Raw genomic sequence first — 27399 nt, 5'->3', positions numbered from 1 at the left:
CTCGTGGCCACGGCACCCAGTCCCTGCCCCCATCGTCACGTGGTCACCTTCCCCGTAGTCTTCAACTGTCCCACAGGACACCCAGGATAGTCTCTGCGTCTCGAGTCCCTCCTGCCACATCAGGGGACCTCCCCAGGCTCCAGGCAGGGGATACTGCTCCGTCTCCCCCAGCACCCCTGCTTTGTCTCGGGGCCCTTGTGGTCTCCAGGTACAAAATAACACGATAAAGTGCCCTGTGGAGAGGAAAGGACTCATTAGACTTTTTCCTTTAAGTATAGTTTTCATGGTCTGTTTTTATGGCGCCCAGAACAAGAAATTCACCATCAGTAACACTTAGCACATTCACAGGGTTGGGCAGCATCACCATGATCTAGTTCCAGAACATTCCCATCCCCTCAAAAGGAAACCCCATGTCCATTAAGCGGTCCGTTCCCATCCCCCACCCGTCCTGGCGGCCCCCAGTCTGCTCTTTATAGACTCTTTTTTCTGATCTGCGTGGCTGTGTGTGACTTTGCAGCTGGTAAACAGAGGCAGGACGAGTTGGTTACTGGAAGGACGAAGGTGCACGGAAGTCAGAGTGTGGAATGCCCCGGCTCGGAAGGGGAGAGGCCTGCGGGAGCTCCGCCGGCCCACGCTCTCCGTTCTTGGGGTCTCTGCCTGCGCTTCCCCCTACGCTGCCCTGTCTCCCTTCTCTCCCTGAAGTCTGCATGACCTCGGGCTTCTGGAGCCTCCACCAGAAAAGCTGCTGGGTCCGGGCTGCAGGGGGGTACACTCAAACGGCCCAGCTCATCACTTGCTTGAGACAGGCGCAAGGCTGGGCGGTAGTCTTCCTTCGAAGCAGGAGTTCACCCTGGCCTGAGCACCTGTGAGCCAGATGACACAGAGAACCCCAGAAACCGTTGGTGGTCTTACTGACGCTTAGCCCAAATACAGCAGAGTAACTTCTTTGGAGAAGTTGTATTCTTTGTGGTAGTAGAATCTGGGAGGCACATCCCCAGTATGTCCCTGGCAGGGGGGCGGTGTGAGGTAGGGATCAGCGGTCCTCGAGATCCAGTAGAGGCTACTGTGGCTCCCATCAAGCTGTATCCCTTAGCACCCCCAAACGTGGCTGCGCATGCACCATGGAGAGCAAAGTGTAGCGCTCAGATAACGGGTCTCAGTGAGCTGCCCCCCAAGGACCTGGAGCCCTGGGTTGATTGAGAAACTCCAATGACTGCCGGCACAGTAGCCGCAGCAGCCGCTGACCGCGTGAAGTGTGCCTTGACTGGTGGTGCCCAGCTGGCTGCGTCGGGAGAGCGTGCAACCCTGGATCACAGGGTTGTGAGTCTGAGCCCCACATGCGGTGTAGAAATAGCATAAATAAATAAACCCTGGAAAGAAGAAAAAAAGAAATGTGCCCGGTCCAAACCAGGGGGGTGCTGGGAGTGCACGAGGCACACTGAATTTCTGAGGCTCAGTACAGAAAGGAAGAAGAGTGTAAAATGTCTAAAAAGTTTTGGGACCCCAGGTGGCTCTGTTGTGAAGTGTCTGCTTTCGGCTCAGGTCATGATCCCGGGGTCGTGGGATCGAGCCCGCATCGGGCTCCCTGCTGCACACACAGCCTGCTTTTCCCTCCCTCAGCCCCTCCCCCTGCTTGTGCGCGCTCTCTCTCTCAAATGAACAGATTCTTTTTAAAAAATTTAAAAATAAAAAAATAGAAAGGGTTTAAGTGACCTGTTGAGTTGATACTGTTTGGGCTGTATTAAGTAAAATACATTAAGTGTCGCCTGTTTCTTCTTACGTTTTTAAACGTGGCTACTGCCAGTGACAGATGTGCTGTGCTTATGGGGCCTCGCTTTCTGTTTCTGCTGGGGATTCAGTGGGCGGCTGTGTGGGCTCCAGGCCATTCTGGTAGATGCTGTGTGTGGGCCGGCCCCGGGGGCAGAGCTAATTCATCAGAAAAGCACCCCCCCACCCCTGGGCTGAGCATCTTGTGAGGCCCAGGGGTTCCCTCTCCTGCGCTCTGGAGACCCCCATCCCATGGGCGATGCACCAAGGAACACGTGGGAAGCACCCAGGCCACGTCCTGGGCCAGCGGTCTGTAGGGATGAGGGAGAGAGGAAGAGGAAGGGCAGGCAGTGGCCTTGGAGAGCTGGCAGGTTGCCCATGTGGTGCCCAGGAAAGGGGGTGGTGGGTCCTGGGGGACAAGTCTAGGTGAGAGGTTCGCCCCGCTCACAGGACAGGCGGAGCCGGGAGGTGGCATCTCCATGGTTCCGCGTCAGCCTTGACACCGGGTGGGACAGGAGTCGCTCCTGCTGTCATTTGGAGCTGTCCTTCAGGGCCCAGTGGCAAGGGCCCAGCAGGCGGGGCAGGGGGTGGTTGGAGGGGCTGGGCCCTCCCTCTTCCCTGTCCTAGGAAACCACCTTGTTGGAGGAAAGAGAAGCCTAGGTTCCAAGTGGCCAGTCTTCCCAGCTTGAAGGTCACGTCCTGCTTTAGTTCTTGTAAGGTGATTGTGTCCATTTCACAGGTGGGGAAGGTCAGGTCCCACAGGGTTGGGTAATGAGCCAGAGCTGATGTGAGTGAAGGGGACCTTGATCCTGGTGTGTCTCTGAGGCCCTCAGCTCAGGTCCTGCACCGTCCTCCCTAGCACTGAGATGGGAACAAGGACTCTGGACACGGGGTCCCTCCCCTGGAAGCGGCTTGTGTTTGGCCCCTGGCCCAGAGACCCAGGGCAGCAGCTCTGCACTCTGAGGGGAGGGGAAGGGAGTGGGAGGCCAGCCTCCCTGAGGCCATTATGGCAAACCTGGAGACTCGGGAGGCCTTGGGGAGGAAATTGGCCATCTGGAGTGGGAGCGGCCAGGCTGGACTGCCAGTGGCTGCTGCTAGGGAGATCTGGCTTCTGAGAACTGGAGGGAGGAGCCGCTGGACATGATCAGCCTGCCAGTGTGGCCAGTGGGCCGGGTGCTTGGAAGGTGGGGTGGGGCTCACCCACCAGCCATGGGGGCGAGTGGGGATGGGGAAGGAGAGAATGCCCCGGGGGGAGGGGCTGGGCTCGAGTTGTTCCTCCCGCGGGTGGCCACCTGCTCAGGTGTCACTCAGGACTCCTTTGCACTTGAACATCTCGCCCTCTGCCCCTGCAACTTCCCAACACCAGCAAGAGCTTTCCCCTAGTGGGGAGTAGGTCTGGGGCTGGCTGCCTTGGCCCCGCCTGAGCCTGGGAGTGACTCAGTCAGGGTCAGAGGTCGTGGCATAGGATGGGTCTGGCAGATCCCAGCGCCCAGGCCCCACCCCAAACAGGGTGGCTCCCAAGCTCCTCCTTCTGGGGACCACCTAGCCCATCCCTAGGGTCTGTAGGGAGGGTGACTCACTGCCTGGGCCCTTAGGCTGTAGAAGCTGCAGCCCAGCTCCCCGAAACCGAGTCCTTAGGCTCCAGGAAGAAGACAGAGCTTGGGGTAAGCTGGGCTGGCCCCACCTTTCCCTCCCGAGCCCCGGCCCGTGGTCCCCTTGTGCTGCTTCTCCCGTGGGGGTGATTCTGTCACCGTGGCCTTGGGCAGTGGGTGGCACACAGGGCCCGCTGTGCTCTGGCCCCCATGCCCAGACCCTGGAACAGCCCCAGCTTTGGTTTTTGACAGCTTTCCTGGGGAGGTCTGCAGCCCTGGGGGGAGGCCTGCCCGATAGCCTACTGTGCCATCTGAGCTGGATGGGGTTGGGACCCATCAGGGGCTTACCTGGCAGAAAGGGTGCTGGGCGGGGCAGCAGGGAGAGGGGGCACCCCCGGGCCGTGTCCGATTCCTGGCACTGCCCTGCACGCCCGTCCTATCTTACCTGGGCAGGAGGACAGTTGGAGGAGAGGGACTGGAGGCTTCTCCGGCCCACAAACTTCTTGGCCAGGGCAGCTGGACTGGGTGTCCAGGTGAGCGCCTCCTGCCCTCTCTCCTTCCCGGACCCCATGGCCCTTTCCTTTTGGGGATGACTCAAGCCCTCTGGGGGGCTCAGCTCCTTGGCGTTTCTCAGGCACGGAATGCACCCCGCACGGCCCGGTTGGCTTCAGGCCTGCAGCCAGGCGCCCCTGGCCTCCTCCAGGGGTGGGGGGGGGGCCCTCTTCTCCCTCGCCCTGCCTCCGAGCCTCGGTTCTCAGGCGGTCCCTCCTACCTCTGCCGCGCTCTGGGAGGCTCCTTGTTCCGCGGCCACAAAGCCCCTTTGATCCTCTGCTCGGCTCGGAGCCATGTGACCCGGTGGGCGGGCCGCGCTCTCAGGCGGCCAGCGCAGCCCGTCGCCGCGGCTGGGGTGAGTTCTCCGCTCCCTTTGTTCCTTGCAGCCTCGCACCGGTGGCTGGGGGCCTCAGGTGGTGCGGCCGCCCCAGGGCTCCCCGAGGGCAGGGCAACGGGGCCCAGAGCGGCGCCTCCCCGGGCCCCCTGCCTGCGGCCGGCGGACCGCCCCGGGTCCCCGGGAGAGGGGTGGTGGGAGCTCGGTCTCCACGCGGGGCCCAGATTTTCGGCCGCGGAGCAGAAGAAAGGGGCTTTGTGCGGCCACAGCTATCTCTTTGTAAATATTTGGCCAGCTTGGCTGAGTGGTTAGGTCCTCCTCCGGCAGGGAGTTTCTTGGAGCCCGTTTCCCGTTCGCAGGGGGCTTCCCTGACTTCTAGGAGGCCCTGGGCTGGAGGGGCGGGGGGGCTCGGGTTGGCCGCCGCCTCCTAAAACTGTTCCGCACCGATTGTCAGCCGTTGGGGCCGAGGCTGGGCGGGAGACTGGCTTCGGCAGATGCTGGAAACACGGGATCCGACGTGGTATTGTGGGTCGGGGAGTCGGCGGCGGCTTGTCTGGGTTCCGGGCGCTGTGGGGGGTGCGGCTTGCTCCCCGAGCGGGTGGGGGCTGGGACGGGTGCACCGCGCTGGAGGGGGAGTGGGGCGGTCCGCCACCCCTTGTCAAGGAGCAGGGGTGAGGAAGCAGCCCCACGGGGACCCGGGGACCTGCCATCCGAAGAGCCTTCCAGCCGAGACGCTGGGGAATGCCCCAGACTCAGATCCCAGGCCGGCCCAGCGCGTCCGGAGGGCCCCAGTGCTGGGAGGGCCGAGGTGCTCTGGGGCCACGCCATCTGTTGCTGAAACGTCGTTCTCCGCCTCTCGTTCCCCGCCATCCCTCTGCCTCCAGGCACTCCATCCTGGTCCCTCTCCGCTTCCTCTCTGCTGGGGAGTCTTCCCAGCTTTTGTCAGAGGTTTGGGGAGCATCTCTGCCCACCAAAGAGCAGTTTGAAATTCCTTTCCTGGAGAAAAATGTGCCGCCCAGCCAGTGTGTTTCTGGCTGTAGAGACAGCGCCCCGATCGGAATTTGGTTTGGATCCCTCATGGAAAATCCTGTTAGGGGACGAGGGAGAAAGAGCCCCCATGTGCTCACGATCCTTTCTATTCCCTTATAACCCCTTATAAGTGCGTGCGGAGTCCCCACTTCATTCACTGTGGGTGTTTACATAAATGTCAGTCCTCTTGGGCCTCTCCCCGCAACCCAGGGGGCCCCTTTTCAGGAAATAGGAAGAAGATTGAGTTTGTTTAACCAGTTGGGGCCTGAGAGCCGGCGTCTGCCTGAGACCTCAGACGCCTGAGACCTCGTGCCTAGGGTAGGATTCTTGCTTCCCTCCTTTGGATCTCCTTTGGGCTAAGGTGTGACTGCGGAAGGAGACCTCTTCCGAGGCCGACCCCCTCCCAGGCATCCCCATGCCCACCCCCCACCCCATCATTCCCGTGTTGTGGCACCTGCGACACCATCGTGTCTACCGGTTTGTGTGTTTATTTCCTCCAGACGGCACCTTGTGGGACGACGGTTGGCTGCTGTGTGGGGAGGGGCCTGCTCTGTGTGGGGCCCTGGGCGCTCCAGGACCGAGGAGTCAGCACCCTTCTGGATGGGAAGGGGACATCCACAAGGCGACACCCAGCCAGGCCAAAGACAGCTCTGGTTGGGGCCCGTTGGGCCATCCCCTGTGCACCTGGCCCAGCTTGTCCTCCCCAAGTCTGGAGGACAGGGCTTACCCTGGGCTTTCTCCCCAGAAGCCCTGTACCCGCTTGGGTGACCACCCCTCCCCACCTCCCTGGCCACGTACTGTCCCCACTTCCTGTTCTGCCACTGCCTGAGCTGCCCTTGTCATTGTCAGATAGGACAGCAGCATTCCCTGGGGGTGTTCAGAGAAGGGGAAGACCCCATCCTTATGAGAGCCCCCGGCAGCTCCAGCCGGGCCCAGCTTCCTGTGTTGTCAAAGAGCTCAGTGCCTTTTTCGGAAGCTGTTGGTTCACTGGGGAGCTTCCGTTATCCCAGGCCCGCTGCCCACCGGGATCTCGGGTGGCTTTTCCTTACGGCCCGAGGGTTCTGGGCGCCCTCCTCCTCTGCTTGGCTGAGAGCACAGGAAGAAGGACTGTATTTCAGGGCTGGTGATGTGGGGAGAGCCCCGCACCCCACAGCCAGGCTCTGGGGAAATGCTTCTAGCACAGATCACAGCCCTCGGTGAACACGCCATCCGCAGGCTTCTGCCTCCAGCGGCAAGCTTTGATTTCTCTGTTGAGCGCCAGCCTGGTTCCTTGGACAGGTCGGGGCCTGTTCTCAGGAGCTCGGTGGAGCCTTAGGAGGCCTGCCCAGAACCGCTGTGAGGGTGGTGGGCTGTGCAGCCGGCTCTGCGGGCGAGCGGGGAGGCCCAGGGCTAGTCACAGGCCCGCCAGCCCACCCCCTCCCAGCCGGCTCATCTGGACCCTTGTTCAGGGTTGGCGGAGGGACGGGGCGGTTGGGGGTGCATATCTTGCTTGCGGTGGCCTGTCCCTGGGCTGTGGGTGCAGGAGTGGGGTTTACATGCTACCCTCATCTCCTTCTCTGTTACCACCTCTGGGAAGTGTGGGGCCACTAGGCCTGTGGGGGCAGAAGAGCAGCCCTGCCAGGCCCAGAGGTTCTGAGTTCTGATTCTGACTTTGTGGAGGGGCCTGAGCTGCCGCAGGACCTCCGGGCGGAGCAGAGTTCATGCTCAGCTGGCGGGAGCTGGTTTCGGGGAGGAGGGCCTGGGCCTCCGTTTGGGGCAGCAGCATGGTGCAGAGGGTGTGCAAGGTGAAGGCCAGTCTGTCCGCTCCCTCCCCTCGTCCTGGCTGTTCCAACCTCAGCCGAATTTTCAGTGTTTTGATTTGGGTTCGGTAGCTGGATCATGGCAAGGGCACCCTGACATTTCTTGTCCCTCTCCTGAACCTGGGGACGGGGGACAGCTCCTGAGAGGCTGGCTCCTGACCACCCATGGCTGCACCTGGAGCCCCAGCTCTGGGTCAGGGTGAGTCACCAACACTGACCCGCACTTGGCCTTGGGCAGGGAGGCTCCGCTGGTTCCCCTGTGGTGCTCCTTGCTGGGCTCTGTCGCACCTGGCTTAGGCCCTCCCCTTCCCGGACCTGTGTCCCCAGAGGCCTGCCAGCCCCGGCCCTGCCCTGCGAGTGCCAGGCACGGAGTGGCCGGTCATCAGGATAGTGTCCTTGCTGGTGTCCCCAGTGGAATGTGCGCAGACCTCCCCCGACCCCGCAGGCCCGGTTCTAGGTGCCTGTCACCAGGCCTCTGGCAGCAGATAAGATTTTCCTAGCTCAGAGCAGGAGGTGAATTCACCCTCCCTCGTGGAGGAAGGATCCACCCACATCGGGTCGGGAGGTTGGTGTCTGGTCTAGGGTCTCTTAGACCGTGGGCCTGTGGAGAGAGGGCGCTTCCTTGGTCTCGGCCTCCAGGTCTTGCTTAGTTCACGATGCTCAGTTCACGAACGCACTCCTGTCAGCGCGGGGGGACCGCAGCGGTTCATCTGTCCACCCGGGACTCCGCGGTTTCCATGCAGCGAGCTCCGGGGGCCTCACACGAGCAGCGGCGGGTCCTGCTGTCCTTATGTGAGCTCTTCTTGGAGCGTTTTTTTCAGGCCCCAAATGCATTCTCCCCAGGGCCGGGCACTGGGCCAGATGACCCTGGCACCGCTCCGCGCCCTGGTTCCGGGGAAGTAGGGGACCAGAGAAGGGATCCATGTCGTGTCCCTGTCACTGGCTGTCCGTGGTGGGCTCCAAAGACTAAAGACGGTGACAGTGGCTCCATGGAGTCTGAGGGAGAACGGCTGCTGGTTGTGGGTGGGGGGCCGCGGGTGGGCAGCGTGGCGCGGAGAGCCGTGGAGGGAGGCAGCACATCCGTGGCAGGGCCACGCGCCTTCCAGGAATTCTCTCCCTCTTGGCCTCACTCTCCTGCGCAGGTGGGCTGGGGGCTGGCCTAGCCCTGCGGACCCAGGCCACGGGGTGGAGGGAGGCTGGGAGGCCGTGGTCGGTTTGCAGACCCCACGCTCTGCTGATCGGGGGCTGGTACCCGTCGCTCCGGGACTTGGCAGTCCGTCTGCTGGGGCCGGTCCCTGTGGCCGGTGCTGTCCTGCTGACCACGGACGGTCACCTCTGGGCCTGGTCCCCGGGGCCCTCGGTCTTCATCTTAGGGAGTTTACTTAAGTAACGAGAACGCCAGGTTCCCTACCTGGAAACTGAGGCGAAACAATAAAGTCATCCTGGAAGCATTTTTAGGTGGGTAAGAGTTTCTTTCCTTAGGTAGGGTTGCTTAGTAGGAATAAGTTTATTTATTACAGAAGAAAGGAACTTCAAGATGACCCCAGGGACCCCCTCACCCCAAGGCCGGTGTGGCCTTTGTGGATGCTGGTGCCCTCTCCCAGCCCTCCTGCAGCCTCTGCTCCCTGGAACCCTCTGGACCCCATCGGGCTGGCCGAGGCGCTGCTTCCTGCGGGTCAGGACTGTGCATCTGAACAGTGCCCAGCACGGACTGTGCGAGCGCCTCCCCGTGGGTCTTCCTGCACGCCAGGGATGTTAGAGCTCAGGGCACAAACCCATCCCCCCCCCGCCTTGCAGGCGGACACCAGGGCCCAGGCCCGAGAAGCAGGTCACTGGGCCCCTTGGGTTCAGTAGCTTGGCCCACTGAGGCCAAATTGGCGGCAGTAGAGCTGGGACTCCTTCCCGTGTGTCCCCTACTCAGGTTTAGTGTGAGCCCCTCTTAGCCCCTCCACCCCGAGGGCCCCAGCAGGCTGAGGACCCTTGGAGGCTGGATCCAAGAGAGCACAGCCCCCTGGGTGAGGCCTGCCGTCCCTCGATGTGGTGAGTCTAGGTGGAAGGCAGGGAACAGCGCGGAATCTGATTGGGTCCAGCGGGCCTTGTGTCCCAGCCGAGGGGAGGGTCGGACGGGGTGGGATGGCCGGATTTGGTGGGCACTGGGGCTAACTGGGTGTCCACCTCCGCTAACTTGGCGTCGGCCGGCTCCCAAGGACTAGGGGGGACTCTGTTTCCCGAGGCTCCCCACTGCACCCCTCTTCTTGCCCTGCTCATGCGTTGGGACGGCCTGGCTGCTTGCGCCCCAAATTCCAGGAGGAGATGGATGTTCAGGGAGGTGGTTTCCCTCGCGGGGCCAGTGACCTGCATCACCCCCTGTGCACCTCTGGAGGACGCTGTGGCCTTACACACGTGGCTCGCCACCTCTGAGCCGCGCTCCAGCATCCAGAAGGCATCATAACAGTCACCGCCTCACGGGGTTGGCGTGAGGGTGAACGGACATAAATCAGAAAACGCGTGACCCTGGCCACGGAGATGTACGTTAGCCTGTGACAGCCGCTGTCACGAGTTCCAACCACGTGGCCGCCCTGGGACCAGCAGGGTAGGGAGACACACAAGTCGGGCCTTCCAGAAGCTTCCAGTCCAGTTAGGTTGGTGGTATGTACACTCCAAGATGAGATGCCCTGGGACCCTCGGGCGTCCCCAGGAAGGCAGCTCGTTGGCAGTGGGGACTCAGCAAAGCCTTCAGGGCCCGGAAGTGTTGTACCGGTCGTCCTGGGCTCCCTGGTCACAGAGGAGAGCAGCTGAGAATCGGGGCAGCCAGAGAAACGGGACAGGAGGGCAGAGGAGGGGCGCGGGGGGTGTGGGGCCAGTCCCCTGTGCTGTTCTCAGGCCGCCCGGCTCCGTGCACACCCTCCACACCGCACCTCTCCGCAGATGCCTGCTTCCTGCTTTATGCTCGCCTGGCACAGGTTCCTCAGCTGACCTGTGCCGTCCTTCCAGAGGTCTTGGCTGCATCCCCAGCCTCCCCCAGGGCTCACGGTGGAACCGGCGTGCCTGGTCCGTCTCCCTGGGTCCTTGCGTGTGGGCCAGCAGCCACCTCTGTCTCTGTCACTTCCTGCTGTGCCTTGGACGCTGCTCAGCAGGAACGTGCAGAGAGACTTCCGGGCCTGAGACCCAGGCCTGGTCCGCCGGAGCCTCATGCCGCCGGCTCCTGGTTTGCCGCTGGAGCCCAGGGAGGATGAGCCAGCGGCCTCTCTCCGTACCTCGCTTTCTGCCTCTGGCTCAAGAGCAGAAACTTGCGTCTGCTGCTCATTCACGGGGCTGTGGGGGAGACTGAGTCAGGGCTGGGAGGCGGGTTCTCTGTGGGTCCCAGGGTTTGCTGGGTGGGTTGGGGGTAGAAGAAGCCCCTCCGTGGGGGCTGGTCTGGACTGCCTCCTCCCCACGGGGCTCTCTAAGGACAGCTGGGGAGTAAAGAGCTAGTTAACACCATGGGGCTCCGGCAGACTCAGTACTAAAGTTATAATTAAACCTTGAGCCACCAGAGGCCCCTCTCCCTCGGGGGCCTGGGCCGCCCCATAAAAGTGGGGCTTCAGTGAATTCTCTCTCTGACTTGTTTTTATGGCGTCTCCCTCCCAGCAGAGTCCCTAGGGCTTGGGATCTGGAGGGAGTGGCCGAGAGCCTCTAACACATCTGGGGTGGGTGCTGCGGAGATGGCTCCGGAAGTCCGGGGGCCCCAGCAGCTGCGGGCTCCCGCAGTCACTTCCTCTGCCCGACCCGGCAGGCGAGACTGAGCACCTGCCCGGTGTGTGTGTGTCGGGCAGAGGGTGGGGGGCGGTGCCAGGTCCGGCTGCTCCCGCACACAGCTGGTTCTGGTACCGGTGTCCCCACAGCCGGGATGCTGAGTGGGCTCTCCCTTGTCCCTCCTGCCCAGAGACCTGGGATGAGCCGAGTGTACCCTTTGTGGTCCCTTTGTGGCCCCCGGTTGCTGCACGTTTACTGCTGCCATCCTGCCCTTCCTGGTGAGGCTTAGGGCCTCCTTTGGTATTAAAGGGACCTGCTCTTAGTTCACTGTGGCTGACAGGTTCAAGGCTGGGACACCGAGATGAATGGCGAGTCCTCATGAGCACTGCTGGTGAGAGGAGCACACAGCGGGAGGTCCCGGAGGAGCCCGCCAGCGCCCCACTCCCAGGGCTGCAGACTCAGAGTGGTGCTGGGAGCCGCCCATGGACGTGGACACAGCCCCCGCGCTCGTGTACTAGGGATCCCTCATGGGGCCCCCGTTACGTTGTTAATAGCTTTGTTGAGATGGCATCCGTACACCATGAAGGTCACTCCCAGAGCGTGCCGTTCAGTGGTGTTTCATGCATTTGCAACGTCCTGCAGTTATCGCCACTGATTCCAGAACATTCTCATCATCTCCGAAGAGACTCTGTATCCATCCGTAGCCAGGCTCTCTGCAGGCCCGGGCAGCACGGAACTGCGTCGGTCTGTGTAAATTCTCCTGTTCTGTGTATTCTGCAGGACTGGAATCCAACGCATCTGGCTTTTCACGGGGTGCGGTGTCTTCAAGGTTTGCACTGTGGCAGGTGCCAAAGCTTCGTTCCTTTTCGTGACTGAACAGTACTCCACATGACGGCCACGCCGTGCTCCGTTTACCTGTTCATCTGTGGGTGGGCGTCAGGGGTGCCCTGCATTCTGTCATGACTCATGCCGCCGTGAACACAGGTGCCCAGGTCTTGGTGTGCATGTGTTTTCGTTTCTCTTGGGGACCTGCCCGTCCCGTGGTAGGTGGTGGGGGCGCACTGGGCGTCCTGCCCCCAGTCCCTGCGTGTTTCTTGCACTTTCCCCCATGACATGTTGAATCTACGTCTGGACAATATTCCAGAGGTGCAGGGCCAGCCCCGTGGGATATGGTGGCTGGGCCTGGGGATGGGTTTGGGGATCGGTTTGGGGGTCCGCGTGGGGGCACAGAAGAGCCATTCGGGTCTGTAGCCAAGTGTTGCCGCTGGCTTCTGGTTCTCTTCACCCGTGGGGAAACGGAAGAAGGTCTGCGGGTCCTCCCGCTGGGGCGATGGGGAAGCTGCAGCGGAGCCCCTGAGCGGGAGGAAGTGGGTGGAGGGAGCGGCTGGGCTGCGCAGACCCCCTCCCTCGTAGGAAGCTGGGGGAGTGGACGGAATGGATGGGGTGTGGGAGCGGCCTCTTCCTGGAAGATCAGGCTCCCCCTGACCTCACCAGCCGTGGCCCCAGGCAGACGCTTCCTTCCAGGGAGGGTGGAGGTGCGGGGGACTCGGGGACCCCGGGAGGGGGCGCAGGCAGCCGGAGCATCTGCCCCCGCGCCACACACAGAAAAGTTAGGCTCAAACAAACACGTGTCCTTTGTCATGTGAAACCAGCACAGGAGCGCAAAACGCGAAGTCCGTTTGCCCTGTGCCCGGTGCGCCTGCTCCCCCCGCAGCCCACAGCCCGAGCTGAGAGCCCCGGAAGGGCCTGGCGGGGCTGGGAAGCCAGGAGGGGGCGGTGAGGCCCTGGGCCGGCTTCCCTCCTCCTCCGGGCCGCAGCTGGAGGGGCCTCCACCTCTCGCCAGTTCGCAGGCAGAAATTACCATATGAATGTGGCTCCTTCCCGGATCCTGGAGCTGAGGGACCTGGGAGGGCACAGGCTCCCACCCCTGGGCCTCCTTGTTCTGTGCTGGCGGCCGACCTAGCGGAGGAGGCTGACTTTGACTCGTTTCCGATCCCTCGGCAGGTACCCCCGGGGCACAGAGGGTGCGGGGTGAGCGGGACACCCCACCGACAGCACGCTTCAGGCTGGGCTTTCTTCCGTCCTGACTTGTGTAAGGACAGGTTTCCGTGGTGTTGGTTCTGTTGGTCTCATTTCAAGAGTCACCGCTAGTTACCGCAGTAAACGCGGGCTCCAGGGAGAAACCGGCGGCCGGGTGGGGGGCGGGATAGCAAGTTTGAGCGGGTTTAGACTGAAGTGCCCTTGCACAGCCAAGCCCTGGGGTCCCTGCTGCTCTGGTGGCCCAGCAGCCTCTTGTGTCTGAGCCCCGGGCTCTGTCCGTTGTTCAGCCACTCTTAAGTTTGGGCTGGAGGTGTGTCACATAGAACAGCTGGATGGCAGATTCAGGGACAGCAGGAAAAGTCCCCCTGGAGTTTTGCAACTCACCGACAGATGCCAGCTCCCAGGGGGCGTGTCTTCAGGGTTGCCCAGTGACTGGTGGCCTGGTCCCCTGCACACAGGAGACCCACTTGACTCTGTGGCACCTGTCAGGCTGCCTGTAGCTGGGGAAGCCACTCAGGGTAGTGCCTCAGGGTGGTCCCAGGTGTTCTGCTCTGAGCCCCTGCCCATCTGCTGGGCCTGCCTGCCCCTGGCCCTGTCACAGGCCACCAAGTGTCTGCCTGGTTTCCTTCTCCGTGGGCGCCCTACCCCCATTTCCTGAGCGAAATTTCCTGACCAGGCAGGAGCCACCCCCGGAAGCACATCCATCCATCCATCCTTCCTCTTGGGGGTTTGGTGCCTCTAGAGGATGACATGGTTAACGGTCCAGCTCACACGCTGCCGTACACTGAAAGCCGCCGGGGAGCCCGTGGGAAAGGATGCAGGCCAGCACCTCGGGGGCCAGGGCGGGAGAGGTGCCACCTGGATTGGCCAGGGAGCAGCGGCCGGCCCCCCACGATGTTCTGGGAAGAGAGGAGGGCTGGAGGAAGAGCAGTAGCTCCCCGCTCATTCATTCAGCACCCTGGGGGAAGGGGGGGTTCTCTGGGAGCAGGGGGCGGGGAGAACCGCTCTGAGGAGCCTTGTTTGCAGAGCTGATAGGAGCTCCGGAGACTAGCGGAGACTAGCCACGCACCGAAGCTGGGGAGCTGAGCGGGGCCTGTACTTCCCGGACATCGACTTAGAGCGTTGTCGGTGCCTCGCATGTTTCTGCCTCGGCAGTAATCTTTGATTCTTACAATGCTCTTGGGAGGCCAGTGTTACTGTTCCAGTGTACGCATAAGGAAATGGAGGCACAGAGAGGTTAGGTTACTTGCTCAGGGTCACACAGTAAGTGTGGTGAGGGCTACCAGTGAGTGGACAGAGGTTGGCATTTAATGTCCAGAGGACAGGCAGTCTACGGGGGAGAGCATCCAGCCCGGGACCAGGACGGATTCTGCTGGTGGAGGAGGGGCTGGCGAGCAGCCTTAGCCCCAGCAGCTCAGACAGAGGAGACAAAGCAGCAGAGGCCGGCATGGAAGCCCAGAGAAGAGAGCACTTAGGGAAAGGAAAGGGGACTGGTCAGAGCTCATTCCCTACAACTTGGGGTGAGGAGGTACCCCAGGCACTTGGCTCTGCAGAGGCCCAGCGGCTGTGTCTGCTTAAAACGCCAGGTCCAGAGTGTACCCAGACTTTGTGCCACAGCGCAGGCAGGAAGATGGACCGGACCTGCTGCTTCCCCTCTGCTGTGTGACCCGGCACCTGGGCACAGGGGTGTCTGCACTCCGCCCACGGCCAGCATCCCACCCCCTGCTGGTGTGTCGGGGCGGATGGACATGTCTGTCCAGAGGGTGGGCAGCGGGCTTTTTCCTGGGAAGGGCCTGGCCTAAAGGGTCGGGTGTGTTTCCAGGACTCCTTGGATGGGCTGGCAGCCGGTCCCGCGCTCCGGCTGGAGAGCGTGTGACCGTAGGGGTGGGCCCTCCAGTATCACAGCGTCCTCCTTTGGTTTATTCACTGGGTGAGGGGCTCTTGTGGGCGAGCGGGGGCTGGAGGGGGCAGGGGGTGGGGAGGCATGGAGGGTCTGTGAGCAGCCCCGCTGGCTGGTGGGCACAGTTGGTTGTAGGCTGAGGGCCGTGGAAGGGTCCTTGCTGATCCCTGGGCCCTGAGCATGCTGCGTGCAGAGCCCCTGTCCTCCTGAGCAGGAAGGACCCTGGGTGGGAGGGGGGATGCGTCCAGCCCCCCCCCCCCCCACCGGCCCCCTGTCAGCCTGAAGCTGGAGCCGCAGAGGGATGGGTGCCCTGGTGCGAGAGGGTCTGGGGCTGCCGACCCCGTCCCTGCTTTCCCCCACCCTTCCTGGACCCTCAGCCCCTGGGCCTGTGGTATGAGCGGTCCCTCTCCCTGCCTCAGGGGTCATCTGGCTGGGCTTCTCTTCCGGCCCAGGAATGTGCCCCTCCCTGCTCGGCCCGCCTTCCCGGAGGGGGCTCTGGGCATGGGGTCGCCTTGGCCAGCGCCCCCATCACCCCACTCACCCCAGGCCTGACCAGAACTGCACAGGCATGGTTTGTTTCGTAACTTTTTGGGGGAGGGGAGGTGAACTTTGATGTCTTTTTCCACGTAGCCCCTGGGGGTGGGGAGGCTGCCCCCTCGTAGCCCGAGAGCCCTGTCTACTTTCTGTTTTCTCAGATGACTTCATCAGCTGGAGGAGGCAGCACCCCCAGCCTCTGTCCGGTCTCCCCCCAGCTCTGGTGAGCATCTGCTGACAGTGCTGCTGATAGGAGGGGGGGGCAGGGGCAGGGGAGGCAGAAGCCCCCCTCTTTAGGGGGACATCCCTGATAAGAGGAAATTCCACGCTGTGACAAATGGCCGGTTTCCATCCATCCACGGGGGCGGGTGGGACCTTTTCTTTCTCTTTTTAACTTGGCAAATATTTGCCAAGAACTAACGGAATCTCTGTGGTCAGCCGGCCCCTTCGGACCCGGTGGGCGGGCTGGCTGGGGCTGGATTCTGGGTTAGCTTGGGGGCGGGGGTCCCGGTCATGCTGGAAGGTTCTCTGGGGCGGGAGGAGGCTCCGGTGGGCGGGTGGGCCAGGGGGCACCGTCCCTGATCCTGCAAGGCCAGTGGGTGCTGGAAAATGGGCTAATAAATCCTTGACACAGGAAGTCGGAGGGTTCATCCCAGCCCTGGCTGCCTGTCAGTTCTCCAGGCTGCCTTGTAGGAAGGGAGCTCAGGCGGCTTGCAGGTCGGAGCCTGCTCTGAGCGAAGAAAGACGGATGTCTTGCCCGGCCGAGAGTCCCTGGGAGGGGGAGGCGGGCCTGCAAATCAGGAACAGAAGAGGGCCTCTTCCAGAAGGGGGTGGGGTGGCCTGGTGAGAGGTGGCCGCTGTCCAACTCGGACTCTGCCGGACTCGGGCCAACTGAAGCGAAGAGCTTCTTGAGATTTGAGACTCCTGCCTGCACGACGGCGGAGAAGCTTGCTTCCACGCGTCCGGCGGGAGCGAAGCCCGGGAGCCTTGGTGGGCGGTAGGAGCGGGGGAACCCCCTCCCCGCCTTCTCCGCCTTTGGGGCGTCTCTGGTCCTTGAAGGAATGAATGAAACGAATGAGTCAGAAGGGGATGGCACGGTCACTGCCGGGTCCTCTCCCAGGTCCGCAAAGGCTAGGGCGTCCTGGGAGATCTTCCTTGATGGGTGCACACCCCCACCGGCTCTCCCCACACGGGAACCAGAGACTGCAACTTTGTCTTCGGCGGTCGGGGGCCGCCGCCGCCGCCGCCGCCGCCGCCGCCTCCTCCTCCTCCTCCTCGGAAAAGGGAAGGAGCTCCGGAGCGGGAGAAAAATGCAGCCCTTTGCATATGCAAATCCCTTTTTTCTTGCGGAGGCGCGAGCCTTTGTGCTCCTGTTCTAAGCCTGAGTTTCAGGCCAGAGGGCGAAGTCTCCGGTTTCTGGCATCCCGGTTCCCGACCAGACTCCCGACGACGAGGCACTTCCTGCCTCGTACAACGTGTGAAGTGTAATTTGATTTGGAATTACTTATCGAATTAGATGAGGCGTGTGTGCTTTTGAAATTCAGCCCTCGATCCCCGCCCGCACAAATCTGCAAAATTTGGTCATTTATATTCAGTGTTTTCCATCTTTAGAAGGGAACAGGAAGTTCCCCTGCGACGTTTATGGGGAGCTTGTAGCGGCTTGGGTGGGTGAATGGGGGACAAGGAGAAACGAGCAAGGAGCAGAGGAAATGGAGGAGGTCCTGTTTCCAAAGCCCTGCAGGGGGCGAGGCCCCTACACTCCCTGCCCACCCCCTGCACATGGCTGGTTCTCACTGGCCCTCTCCCTGCAGCTCTGGGAGGGAGACCCCCGGCCTTGAATCATTTGTTGAATGAATCTGTATTGTGGTTCTGGTCCCCTAGGACCCTGTGATCTCCCCACCCCCAAGTTTTTATTTATTTTTGACAGAGAGCACAAGCAGGGGGAGCAGCAGAGGGAGAGGGAGAAGCAGGCCACCCCCTGTGCAGGGAGCCTGACCAGGGGCTGGACCCGAGGAGTCCAGGATCTTCTTCCACAATTATTGTTTGTAGCCATTTTTTTAAGATGCAAAGCAGTTCCGTGTGTGTGTGTGTGTGTGTGTGTGTGTGTGTCCGTCTGTCCGGTCCGTCTGTCCGGTCCCCAGCCCCACTGACTTCCCCAGGTTGGCTAACAAGCACCTCTCCCTCCCCTGCCCCTCACAGCCAGGAGTGGGGAGGCCTCTTTGGGGCCCCTGTGAATTGGTCAGCTCAGCCTGGGGCGACCTCCAGGAAGTGGAGTTTGGGGATGGGAAGGGGCATTTTGCTCTCTGCTGGGATGGCTCCATGGGGAGCTTGCAGAGCAGCAGCGTCCCAGGCCTCTGTGTGGGGCCTCTGCTGTGTCAGGGCTTGTGTTCTTTGCCCCCCCCCCCGCCTTCCCTGGGAGTTCTGCGGCCTGGAGAAGGCCCCTGGACTCTGGGACTCCTATACTGGGCCCTGCGATTACTTTAAAGGAGCTTGACCAGCCAGGCTTAGCCTTTAGGTGGTTTTCTCCCAGGTTGTGGGGGCTCAAATGCTGTGCCCCTTGATAGGCCTGGGGCTTCCCTACAGGGAACTCCCTTCCCAATCGGGTGGGCATCTCCCGGCAGCTGCTGGGGAGAGGGGGCGAGAGCTCCGGGCCTCCCATCCCTGCCCCCGCGGCAGATGCTGCCTGGGTCTTTGCTGGAGGACTTGGCCTGTGGAGTCGCCCTGCTCTGAGCAGGCTCGCTGCGGTGCGTGAAAGACCACGGCTGGAACAGCGCTTGGGGCGCCGGGAGCCCCCGGGAGACCTTGGCCGTTGTGATCAGCGTCAGGCCTGCATTTGTTCTCGTTCATGCCAGACAGCCAGTCTTGGACCTGCCGTGTGCCGGCGCCGCTCTGAATGTGGCGGCTGAGGGCGCTGGCTCGGGGTCCTGTGGAGGGGGGCGTGGGAGGGAGCACGTCATCCTAACGCAGTCCCTGTGGAGACTGCTCAAATGCAGGGTGTGGGCTCAGTAGGGGACTGCGGGGACTCGAGGTGCCCAGGCCAGGGCCTGCAGGGCTGCAGGCACCGGGGGAGGTTGGGCAGAGGGCAGGAGCAGCTCCCGTCCCTCCGCCCTGCATCCGGGCCTCGTTGCTGGGGACGAGGAGCATCAGCCATCTGTGTCGTGGCCACGGGCTTGGGTACTCCGGAGGCGTCTGCCCGTGTCCCCTCGGCCTGCACTGCAGAGCTGTGCGCGGTCCCAGAGGGTAGACTCCAGGCACCTGGGTGGGGAGTGGGAGCAGCCACTGAGCCTGGAGGTTACCGGCTAGAGGGCAGTCTTCTCTGGGAGAGGCCTTGGGGCAGGAAGAGAAGAGGCCCTGGTGGGCCCTGGTATCCCCAGGAGCCCATCCTCTGACCCCCTAGTGCGCCTAACTGGATCTGCTTGGTGACCCTGGTTCCCTGCCTGGGCCCGTCCGGTAGCCTTCTAGGTGTCTTCGGACCGGTTGGCCTCGCTCTCTGTTCAGGCACTGTGGGCGGGTGGTGATTGAGTGAGGCCTGTTCAGACAACAGTGGCAGAGTCCCCGGGCTCTAAGAGCCAGGCATGGAGAGGATTGGGGTGAGCTGGGCGGATGGCACGGGCCTGACCCCGAGGGCGCTGTCCCGGGGCCAGCTGCGTGCGATACGGGACCGGCCCCCGTGGCTGCTGCTTCTGCCGGGAGCAGAGTCAGGCAGCAGCCCAGGGCAGAGGAGTCTGGTGCTGGGGAGGATGGAACTTGGGGGGACGTTGCTGGGATGCAGAACAAGGCAACAAGACCCCCAGGGAGGCGGCAGGCTGCTGGGGCAACCCCTGGGTGTTGGCTTCCAAGTCAGGCCTTGCAGGCCTGCACTGGTGCGCTCTCCGCAGCCGCCGCCCAGGAGCTGGGCTGCAGTGTGAGCGGCCTCAGAGGCATCCCACCCAATAGCGGGCTCCTTTCCGGGGGCTGCCTTTCAGCCAGGGGAGACTTGGTGGCGCGGGGCAGGAGGCCATGGAGGGGGTTGGCTCCAGGCTGCAGGCAGAGAGGAGCGGGGTCACCGGGTGGGGCGGGGGGAGTCCTGCACTCCTTCCTACGTAGGTGACCTTCTGCCACAGGCTGAGTCACACACGGAGCCTCTTGGTGGCAGGGTTCCTCCAGATTGGGACCGGTGGCCAATGCCACTGCTCTTGATGGCTCACGTTCCGTGGGTCGTCCGTCCGTTCTGTTGCTGGAGGTCGTAGGTACTTCTCGAGGGCCACTCTCTGGGCGAGGGGTTGGGGGCATCACTGAGCAGGCCACGGTGTCAGGTTCAAGGAGAAGGGAACAGCGGTGGGGGGGCGGTGGTCAGGAGCCACAGGGCCTGTTTTCTGCCCAGGTAGACAGTGCCACTGTGGCAGGGTGGGGACCCTGCTAAGAGCCACGGGGAGCCATGGCCGGTACCCGAGGCCCGAGACAAGCACCGCGCAGGCCACAGAGAAGTGCTATATTGCTCTGACGGTCGGATGACTGTCCAGTGACCGTGCCTCGCCGAGGGTCCCCTGGGTTCTGTGAGTAGTTAGGCTGGATGCCTGCGGGGGCCCAGAGCAGGGACTCTGGCTCTTGCACGGCCGTGCTCACAGCAGCGTTATTTACAGACGGGGGAGACGGCGCAGGCGTCGGGGGATGGATGAACCGATAAACAGTGGAGTGTCAGGCAGACGTGGAAAGGGAGGCCATTCCTGCCCCTGCGGCGACACGCAGGCTCCGCGAGAGAAGCCGGGTGCAGGGGACGGGGCTGCGCGAGGTCCGTAGGCCTTTGAAATCCACAGTCGGAAGGTGGATGCGAGGCCACCGGGGTGTGGCAGGGGAAGTGAGAGGTCCGTGGGCGCGGTCCCTGGGGAGGGTGATGGACGCATTCTGAAGGTGGCTGGTGGTGATGGTGCGCAGCAGCAGGCATGGGGCCCAGAAGCAGACACCGAAACATGGTTTAAATGCCTGAAACTTGATGTTATATAAATGTTACCACAACCAAGAGGATAATTAGGCTGGAGGAAGGGATAAGCCAGTGTGTAGGGTCACCCCAGCCTGGGTGGTCTCGAGCCTTCTTTCCACGGTGAAGGTTGGTGGCCTGGCGGGCAGTGACGTCACCCGGGGCCTGAGAGCTGCCGACAGGGGGCGGTGGGGGGGGCGAGGGGAGGAGGTTGACCCCGGGGCCGCTGGGGTGGGAATGAGGCTGCACCAGGGCCCAGGCCCTGAGATAAAACGGGCATCCCCTTCTTGGAGGAGGGGAAGGAAAGTCATAGCAGTTTGCTGTCTTTCCACATTGCCTTGTCCGAGAAGCAGGCAGGAACAGTGAGCAAAGGCAGGTGGTGCTGTGTGACCACGAGTCAGTGACTTAACCTCTCTGAACCTGGCTTTTCCACTTTTAAAAAATAGGGCTCTTTGGGGGCATCTGGCTGACCCTTTCCATCTCAGGGTTGTGAGTTCGAGCCCCATGCTGAGCGTAGCAGTCACTTAAAGATAGGGCCTTTTTTAAAAAAATGGGGCTCAGGGCACCTGGGTTGGGCCTCTGACTCTTGGTTTCAGGTCTGGTCGTGATCTCAGGGTCAGGGAATAGAGCTGTGTTGGGCTCTGCGCCCGGAGTGGAGTCTCCTTGGGATTCCCCCCCCCCCCCACCTCCCTCTGCTCCTCCTGCTCATACGCGCGGTCTGTCTCTCTCTCTCGGATAAATACATCTTTAAAAAAGCAGGACTCCCCCTGGTTCTGTTTAGCTGATGACGGTGCAGAGAGGGTCCTCTGGGACATAAATGTGAAACTTCTTTCATGTGAAGAACATCCCTTTGCTGTTTGTAGCATTTCACAAAGTTCGGGTATGAAACAGAAATTCAGGTGCCGGGGCCACGGGACAGAGGATGCGGCCCTGGCCCCAGGGAGGGGTCACTGGGGGACGTGGGTCGGATGCAGGTCTGACCATTGTCGCGGCGGGGCTGTGGGCCAGGCTGGGGCCGCAGAGCCCTCCTCCCCCGAGCCCGCACCAGGGGGACAACTCCCAAGACCCCAGTCATTCCACGAGTGTTGTTAGGGGGTCCCCTCCCTGTACAGCTCTGGACGGACGTGGGGGTCCACCCAGGCTGGCTGCCGTGCTCCCTGGGGCTCACGGCGTGTGTGTGATGGGGAACACGGATGGTAGCACATGGCCCAGCAGTGAATAGGAAGCTTTCGTATTGAGTAAATGAAGTGACGGTCGTCACAGGTTGGCCTGGCTATTTCTGATGGTGTTTCAGGGAAAAAATAAATCACTCTGCAGACTTCAGTTTCCCCATTTGTGAAAGAAGTAGATGGAACTAGAATTCTTTGCTATCCAGTGTCTTTGCCCTTTGCCCTGGGTCGCTTTTTAAATGTAAAGTAATTGAAATAATAAAATGAAAAATTCGGTTCCTTAGCGGGACCGGCTGCATTCCCAGTGCTGGGAAGTCACATGTGAAAACAGGTGGCAGTTCCTCAAAAAATTAAAAATACTAATGCCACGTGACTCCGTAATCCCGGAAGAACTGGAAGCAGGGTTTCCAGATCTCGCACACCTGTGTTCCCAGCGGCGCTAGTCACCAGAGCTGAAACGCAGAAGCGCCCCAGGTGTTGATGGAGGGACGGATACGCAGAAGGGACTCTGAACCTTAATAGGACGTTCTGACACTCGCTACAGTGTGCACGAGCCCTGAGGACGTGATGTTAGGTGAGATAAGCCAGCCCCCGAAGGATAAACACTGTAAGATTCCTCTACATGGGGCTCCCTGGGCCTGCAGATTAGAAGGTAGAATGGGGGGGGGGGTGGTGGGGAGTTGGTGTTTAATGGGGAGAGAGTTTCACTTTTGCAAGACAGCATTCTGGAGGCGGGTTGTACAACAGCGTGAATGTCCTTCATGCCACGGGACTGAGCACTTAACGTAGGTGATGGTGAATTTCATGTTCCGTGTATTTTAGCACAGTTAACACTGTAGCCCCCCATGGCTGCCGTATCAGGCGGCGCGGGCCTGGGGTCCTTCCATCCTGGAAGTCCTCTGGGACGGCGCTGGGGGAGACGGTCTCTGCTGTCCCTGCCAGGTGGCCGGAGCAGCCGGGTCCCGGGTGGCTCTCCGTGGAAAGCAAGGGTTCAGAGAAATCGTCTGGGGCAGGTTGCCCTGATGGGGCCTCTGCTTCTCCCGTGGTTGGGCGGGCGGGGTCCTGCCTTCTGGCCCTGCAGAGCAGTTGTGCTGGTATCTCCACTGGCCGGGAGAGAAGGGGCTTGCGGGAGGGAACCCTCACCTGTGCAAAGGCCAGGCCCTTCCATCGGTGATGGGGTGGGGGTTGGGGGAAGAATGGGGCTCGTCGCGTTTTTGTGATAATTTCTGAAGCAGGCGCTGGTGGCAGGATGTTTGCTTTGTGGTTTGAGTTTCTGCCTGGGCAGGGGGCGGGTCGCTGGAGCCCCGGAGGCAGGGGATGAGGGCTGCATGTGGGGGTGGGCGGGGCCAGTGCAGGCCCCCCGACCAGACCCAGGGGCAGCTGGAAGCAATTTTCGGTCACGTGGGGCCGGGCCCAGCCGCTGGCCTGCAAGACGAGGCCCCATGTCTGTGTCCAGGAAGCAGCCGCACGGCCACATGTTCAAGGCCAGCTGCTGCGCTGGTCTTTGTTTATTTAAAGATGCTGGAGCTGGGGACAGTCTTTCTGAAGAGGGGGCAGTGGCAGATGCCTTCCGGGTGCTGCTGGGAGGAGGCCCCGTGGCTGTCCTTGCTGCCTCCTGGGTCGCTCGCCTTTCCCTGGCCTGGGAGTGCGGTGGGCAGCAGGGACCCATGGGCTCTGTTACTGCTCGGTCCCCGATTCCGGGAAGGGGGAGTCACGGCGCTTTGTCCGGCTGAGAAAACGGGGAAGTCGAGCGACGTTGTGCAGAGAAACCACCCACGCTCTGATTTCTGGAGTCTGTCAGCTCATCATCCCGGCCGCGGAAGGAGAGGGTGCTGGGCCCCCCCGCGGTCACCTCCCTCTGACACTTCCACAAAGCAGAGGTGCGGCCACCTAGGTGCGAGCCGGTTGGGCCCACTGGGGTTTGGCACTGGGGTTTGGTTGTCTGGGAGAGTCTGGTCGCTTCCCCAGGAAGTGGAAACCCCCGTGTCCCGTGTCCTGTGCATGAACCCCGCCCGCCCCCACCCCGCCCCAGCGCACACTTGGGAGCGGGGTTCCGAGGCTGATGCCCAGGGAACCAGCCAGCCCCTCCCTGGGGGGGACCCTGGAAGATGTTAGGATGCACCGTGTGTGTTCCTGGGAGGGGGAGGGAGCTCACCGTCCTCCTCAGTGGTTGGGGGCTGGGAAGGCCACAGGGGGACTGAGAGGCTGGCCAAGGAGAAGTGTGGATAGGCGCGTGTGGTGTATCTAGGGGTACTCCAGGACATGGCCGATGTGCTCCTGGTAGACCCTGGGAGGGACCCATGCTGTTCTGAGCACCCTGACCAGCTCCACCGGGGGAGTGGCCCTCAGGTCCCCACTGGGTGCCTCTGGCCACTCCTTCTCCAGGCCTCTGACCTGGGTGTACAGACTCTTCAGGGCAGGAAGGGAGGGAGGTTCTGATCTGCAAACTGCAGAGGCTTGAGTTATTTCTAGAAGCTCAGTCCTGCCTGCCTGTCCACAGACCTGGAAGCAAAAACTGGAGGTGTGGGGCACACAGGTGCCAGGCAGAGAGAAGGACCCCTCCCCTGGGTGGGGGTCGGGAGCTGCCCCAGAGCCCCAGAGCCCCATCTCCCTGCTGTTGCCTGGGAACCGCAGAGCCCAGGAGGGGCATACTCTGTCCCCGTCTATTTACGGGGACCCAGGACTGAACACACCTCACCTGGGAGCTGCAGGATGATAGCCGGGTGTTCTTCATCCTGGCTCACGGGCTGGCCCCACCACTCAGCTCTTTGGCCCTGAGGGTCCTGAGGCCTGTGGGAGCCTGTTTGAGCCCGTGATGGAGGTGGGTGCCCCGGGGCAGGGTGGAGGCGGGGAAGAGGAGGGCTGGGGTCAGCTCTGCCTTGGAGCTGAGGGAAGGAACCTGCTAGTAGGCAGCTGCTGGGGAGGGGTGGGGCTCTGCCGGTGCTGTGGTGGGGGGGGCCTTTAGGTCTGGGGTCTCCTGTAAGGGTCTCCTGGGCAATTGAGCCTCAGTTTCCCCGCTTGAGAAATGGGGTGGTGGTCGGTGCTTTGCAGATGCCTGTGTCAGACCCCCTGACGCCCCCCGTTCTGCCCACAGCCCCCGAGGCGGCTCCTGGCTGTGTTGGCGACATGGCTGAGACCCCCAGAGACGCCGGGCTGAAGCAGGCGCCCGCGCCCCGCAACGAGAAGGCCCCCGCGGACTTCGGCTATGTGGGCATCGACTCCATCCTGGAGCAGATGCGCAGGAAGGCCATGAAGCAGGGCTTCGAGTTCAACATCATGGTGGTCGGTGAGTGTGCGCCCCACGCTGGGACCCCACACCGCGGGCTTTGGGGCTCAGTCCGCTCCTCGGAAGACGGGGGTGGGCGCACCTGGCCCGCAGGGCGGATGGCACGTGGCACCGAGCGTGAGCCCGTGTGTGCTCCCGCGTGCGCCCGTGTGCCTGCCGGGAGGGCGGCAGCTCACTGACCAGCAGCCTCACCCCCTGCCCTCTCCGGGGCTCCGTCCTGGACTTCCAGTGATGGGGCCAGCCCCCCCACGGCCAGGAGGCCTTGCTAGAGGCTTCCTGGTGGCCCCGGGAGAGCCGGATGGGCCCCAGGGCAGGTCACTGATAAGCCCGGCCTGATCCGGGTTGGGGGCCAGACGTGGGGGTGCACTGGGCCACCTCTTGTTCCTGAAGTCCTTGGGGCCCCATTCGGTCCTCGCAGACGCCCTGTCAAAAGGGTGTCCCATTCTGCAGGCGGCAGTGAGGCCCAGAGGGGGCCTGGCACGGTCTCTGCTCACAGGGCGGGGAGACCAGAGCTCTGCTCCCTGGGCCAGGCGGACATCTGTTTGGGGGTCTGCGGACCCAGCGTGGAATCCCGGCCTCACCTGCCCACTCAGTGGTGTGGTGCTGGTCCTCCCTTTCCCGGGGCTTACTCATCTGTAAGATGGGACCCCCGGGAGGGGCAGATCCGATGCCGTGTGCGGCTCCTGCATGGCCATGGGCGCTAGAGGAGTGGCAGTCGCAGAAGCAGCAGCGGGGGGCGGGGGGAGCGGAGGACGATAATCCCAGACGGTTTGGCGTCTCCCAGACACCAGGCACGGTGGCCGGGCTCTCTGACGTAGCTCCGGCCTGACCTGGCAGGGGCGCAGACAAGTGGGCTGGGGTGGGGGGGCGCGGACAGCCGGGCCCAGGGGTTCCCGACGTCCACCTACAGCATCCTGGGAGCTCACGCTTTTTCTTGACAGGTTATCAAAGTCGGAAAATCGGTATAATTTAATTCTATAAAATCCGTGGGCTAGTGTGGCATAGAGCAGCTCAGGGAAGGGGTGAGGTGCTGGGGCTCCACGTGCGGGGTCGTGCCTGTGAGGTGCTCCCGGTGTGGATCCTGAGGTGGAAGGTTGTTTCGGGGCCCTGGATCAGGCTGTGGGGTTCCCATCCCCGCACTGGGCTCTGTGCCTGTTTCCTCCTCCGTCGGGCGGGATGACGATGGCCCCCCGGGCAGGCGAGGGCGTTACACAGCCTCCCTGAGGACAGCGGCTGGCGCATGAGGGGGGAGCACTGTGAGCAGAGCCCGGGGTCTGCGGCAGCGGCTGCAGGGCCAGCCCCCCTCCCCCCACCATGCCCTCTGCCTTCTGCCCTCCTGCTGTAGGCGGGCCTCAGGTGATGTGAGGATTGGAAACAGTGAGGCCAGGAGTGTTTCTGGGGCCCAGGGGTCTGGGAGCCCCATAGGGGGCGGCCTGAAGCCCCGGGGGCTCCCTCGACTGCCAGGATCTGTGGACATGGGCACTGGCCAGTGGCTGTTCCTGTTCCTGGTGGCGAGATCCAGCTGCCCCCCATCTGGCTGCCCCCCCGCCCCGTCCTGCCCCAGCAAGAACTGACCAGGTGGCTTCTCACTGAGCCCCGTGGTCGCTCAGCTACAGGCTTGAATGCTGAGTGTGCTGGCGGTTCTAACCTAGATGACCCCGGAAACCAGGCAGAACCCTGCAGTGCAGCGGCCTAGCGCGGTTAGACTATGGCAGGTTTGCAGAGCCTCCCTCTTGTGGTCCTGGGGCTCTGTGGAGCTTTTCCTTCAAACCTCATGACCTCAGTGTGTCCAGCTGTGAAGAGGAAAGCTGCATCAGGGGGCCCAGCTCCCCCACGTGGCCTCCCCGGTGCTGCTGCTCTGCCTCTCAGCTCCTCTGGGGGGCCCCTCTGGGTCCTGCCCCAGGACAAGGCACCACTGCCTGGGCATCCCAGCCCTTCCTGCCTCTCGTCCTCCCCTGACTTGGGGCCCCCACTGAGCGGGGCCGAGGGACAGCGCAGCGCCCAGGTACTGCCGAACCACCGGGCCCACTGACCGGCTCTCATTCTCTCCCCAGGGCAGAGCGGCTTGGGGAAGTCCACCTTGATCAATACCCTTTTCAAGTCCAAAATCAGCCGGAAGTCGGTGCAGCCCACCTCGGAGGAACGCATCCCCAAGACCATTGAGATCAAGTCCATCACGCACGGTGAGTGCCGGGGTGGGGCTGGGGGTGTTGACACGGGGTGTGGGGTGCTGCATCCTGAGTGGCCAGGTTGAAAGTCCGGGTCAGGGATGGTCTCCGGGAGCCCTGTAGGCCCTGGTTGGAGGGAGCCCCCTGGAGACAACTGAGTTTTACAGCAAAACCCATGGGTAGGAGCTGCCCAAGTCAGCAGTCACCAGGCCCTGCCGGAGGCGGTCCTCCCTGTGCATCACCTGGGGGATCGTCGCAGGTCCCCGGGGGGGCACCCCAAACGGGCCTTGGTGGGGCCGGGCTGGTCAGGTTCCTCCCAGGCAGGACCCAGCCTACCCCAGGTTGTCTGTGGGGGTCCAAGGTTTCCCCCTGAGCTTGGTGGGCTCTGTGATTCTGCAGATATTGAGGAGAAGGGCGTCCGCATGAAGCTCACGGTCATCGACACGCCGGGCTTTGGGGACCACATCAACAATGAGAACTGGTGAGGACCCCTGGGGTTGCCACTGCTGGAGGAGCGCCCTGACGGCCGCCGGGGCC

General features: G+C 62.5%; 1 protein-coding gene across 7 annotated transcripts in view; it reads left to right on the top strand.

Annotated features, from left to right (window-relative positions):
- The window catches only part of SEPTIN9 (septin 9), a 144044-nt gene that overhangs the window by 108082 nt on the left and 8563 nt on the right, over window positions 1–27399 (top strand). For 4 of the 7 annotated variants that reach the window (XM_059150301.1, XM_059150300.1, XM_059150303.1 and 1 more), the window contains 3 exons: window positions 24503–24694; window positions 26749–26877; window positions 27262–27343. In XM_059150301.1, the coding sequence (XP_059006284.1) occupies window positions 24503–24694; window positions 26749–26877; window positions 27262–27343 (403 nt within the window). Of the gene's footprint in view, window positions 1–3815; window positions 3893–4144; window positions 4267–4742; window positions 4766–24502; window positions 24695–26748; window positions 26878–27261; window positions 27344–27399 lie in introns of those variants that run through there. The other 3 variants (XM_059150306.1, XM_059150305.1, XM_059150304.1) reach the window with 3 other exon arrangements.

Source organism: Mustela lutreola, chromosome 15 (assembly GCF_030435805.1).
Source record: "Mustela lutreola isolate mMusLut2 chromosome 15, mMusLut2.pri, whole genome shotgun sequence".
Classification (NCBI taxonomy): Eukaryota; Metazoa; Chordata; class Mammalia; order Carnivora; family Mustelidae; genus Mustela; species Mustela lutreola.
This window is presented reverse-complemented; position numbering and strand designations above follow the sequence as displayed.